Source organism: Hyla sarda, chromosome 2, assembly GCF_029499605.1.
Source record: "Hyla sarda isolate aHylSar1 chromosome 2, aHylSar1.hap1, whole genome shotgun sequence".
NCBI lineage: Eukaryota > Metazoa > Chordata > Amphibia > Anura > Hylidae > Hyla > Hyla sarda.
Window position 1 is genome coordinate 20,054,858 of NC_079190.1, and position 3,101 is coordinate 20,057,958.

Here is a 3,101-nt window from a genome sequence, read left to right on the forward strand (position 1 = left end):
CTATCTGATGTGTATACTGGACTATCTGATGTGTATACTGGCCTATCTGATGTGTATACTGGACTATCTGATGTGTATACTGGACTACCTGATGTGTATACTGGACTACCTGATGTGTATACTGGACTACCTAGTGTGTATACTGGACTACCTTATGTGTATACTGGACTATCTGATGTGTATACTGGACTATCTGATGTGTATACCGGACTATCTGATGTGTATACCGGACTATCTGATGTGTATACCGGACTATCTGATGTGTATACTGGACTACCTAGTGTGTATACTGAACTACCTGATGTGTATACTGGACTATCTGATGTGTATACTGGACTATCTGATGTGTATACCGGACTATCTGATGTGTATACCGGACTATCTGATGTGTATACCGGACTATCTGATGTGTATACCGGACTATCTGATGTGTATACCGGACTATCTGATGTGTATACTGGACTATCTGATGTGTATACTGGACTATCTGATGTGTATACCGGACTATCTGATGTGTATACCGGACTATCTGATGTGTATACTGGACTTTCTGATGTGTATACCGGACTATCTGATGTGTATACTGGACTATCTGATGTGTATACTGGACTATCTGATGTGTATACTGGACTAGACTATCTGATGTGTATACTGGACTATCTGATGTGTATACTGGACTATCTGATGTGTATACTGGACTAGACTATCTGATGTGTATACTGGACTATCTGATGTGTATACTGGACTATCTGATGTGTATACTGGACTATCTGATGTGTATACTGGACTACCTGATGTGTATACTGACTTTGATTCTGCCCCAATGGCAGGTGTCAAGAGAAGGATGAGACATGTTTTTTTATTTATATATTTATTAAGAATAATACACAGGATAAATGTCCGTCCTCGGCTCCCGGCTGTAGTCATAGGCCTCAGTCTTCACTATTCTACAGGATGGTTCTGTTCCGGGTCCGGTATCTTGGTCCTCAGACTGACGTTAAAGTCTATTCTGGAAATCTTCAATGACAGATGCTGGAAATCTGTGTAGTTGGTCACTTGGTATAAGGTGACGCCGCAGAATCCCAGGTATTCAGCCACCAGGACGGGGACATTGATAATCGCCCTGCAGTGTCCGGTGCACAGCTCCATATAGAAGGAGACCTGACCGGCAACGAAGAGCAGCAGCACCACAGAAGTCACTAAGGTGACGGCCAGCCTTATATGGCAAACAATCCGGCTGCTGTATGACCTTTTGTAAAGGAATCCAGCTTGGCACATATTGTATATGGCTCCACAAAAAAATGCCGTACCTGAGCTGATCCTGTGTATTGTACGATTGTTCCTAACAGTAAATACGGCATTCAGGGCTGTTCCTATGCACACGATGCATCCTAAGGTAAACAAGATCTTCTGGTAAATCCTAAAATGCTTTGCAGATGGTTCAGAGCGCAGGAACATAAATCGGTGCTGCAGGTAGGCGATGGCAACTCCTATGATGGGTGCCCCAAAGAACACAACCTTATATATTATCCACTCAGGATATCCTATAGCCGTGTAACTGATTAACGGCTGTCTGTTATGTCCTCGGGCGATGGTCAAGGTGACAAGAGTGCTGAGGCCCAAAAGGTTCCATGTGACCCAAAGGAGAAGCAAGAACCCTAATCCCTGGATCTCCATGGCACAAAGAAACAACACAAATCGCTGAGATAAAGGAAAGATTCGCTAAGCAAAAGCCGCTGTCTCTGTCCAACTCTCTCTGTGTAATCAGATTGTCAGGCAGGGTTTTTCTATAGGCTCGGAACTCGATGATGTCACATCTGTGATGTCAGTCTTTGGTTCATCTCGGTAACACCATCATGCTGCATACTGATTGGTCCTCAGTGTTGTAGATCTTTATGCAGACAATCCTGGCATCACATTTGCTGATATTTAGCGTTTCCACAGTCAAATAAAACTAGTAATGGCTGAATCCACATTTCAACAGGGTTTTCCAAAATCTCTTTCAACATGAATTCTAGTGAATATAACCTTATGTGTCTGTACTTCTGCCAATTCTCTTCTTTTAATAAAAAGGTTAATGTTTTGTCAGATATACAACATATAAAAGGTTTTTATTCTGCCAGCGCCCATTTAAATAAACCTGCAGGTCTGTACCTTATATGTATTAACATTTCTGTGACTGCTCAGTGGTTAAAAAAACAAAACAAAAAAAAAAAACATTGCAGATAGGGTTGTACTTGGATATATTTGTACATTTATTAAATACACAATACCGTATATACTCGAGTATAAGCCGAGTTTTTCAGCACGATTTTTCGTGCTGAAAACAGCCCCCTCGGCTTATACTCGAGTGAACTCTCCACCCAGGGTGGTCTTCAACCTGCGGACCTCCAGAGGTTTGTAGTTTTGAAACCTCCGGAGGTCTGCAGGTTGAAGACCACTGCGGCCTTCGACATCATCCAGCCCCTTCTCACCCCCCTTTAGTTCTGTACAGTACTTACCTCCGCTCGGTGCTGGTCCGGTGCTGCAGGACTGTCCGGAGAGGAGGTGGTCCGGTAGGATAGTGGTTCCGGGCTGCTATCTTCACCGGGGAGGCCTCTTCTAAGCGCTTCGGGCCCGGCCCCAGAATAGTCACGTTGCCTTGACAACGACGCAGAGGTACGTTCATTGCCAACGTACTTCTGCGTCATCATCCAGGCAACGCCTCTATTCTGGGCCCGCAGCACGGAGAAGAGGCGCCCCCAGTGAAGATAGCAGCCCGGAACCACTATCCCACCGGACGACCTCCTCACCGGACAGCCCTGCAGCACCGGACCAGCGCCGAGCGGAGGTGAGTACTGTACAGAACTAAAGGGGGGCGAGAGGGGGCTGGATGATGTCGAAGGCCGCAGTGGTCTTCAACCTGCGGACCTCCGGAGGTTTCAAAACTACAACTCCCTGCAAGCCCGGACAGCCGATGGCTGCCCGGGCTTGCTGGGAGTTGTAGTTTTGAAACCTTTGGAGGTCCGCAGGTTGAAGACCACTGCGGGCGGATGATGACAAGAGGATGATGAAGGGGGGGTGTGGGATGATGAAGGGGGGTGTGTGGGATGATGAAGGGG

The 3,101-nt window shown here is 46.1% G+C and overlaps 1 protein-coding gene across 1 annotated transcript; it reads right to left on the minus strand.

The window, feature by feature from the left end:
• Window positions 1-942: 942 nt before the first annotated feature.
• Window positions 943-1,677, minus strand: LOC130357343 (DNA damage-regulated autophagy modulator protein 1-like). The gene has a single exon (XM_056560030.1). The coding sequence runs from the start codon at window positions 1,675-1,677 to the stop codon at window positions 943-945; it is 735 nt and encodes a 244-aa protein (XP_056416005.1).
• Window positions 1,678-3,101: the final 1,424 nt, after the last annotated feature.

Excerpts from the sequence above, each read along its gene's own strand:
- LOC130357343 (XM_056560030.1), bottom strand. The coding sequence starts at position 1,677 with ATGGAGATCCAGGGATTAGGGTTCTTGCTTCTCCTTTGGGTCACATGG.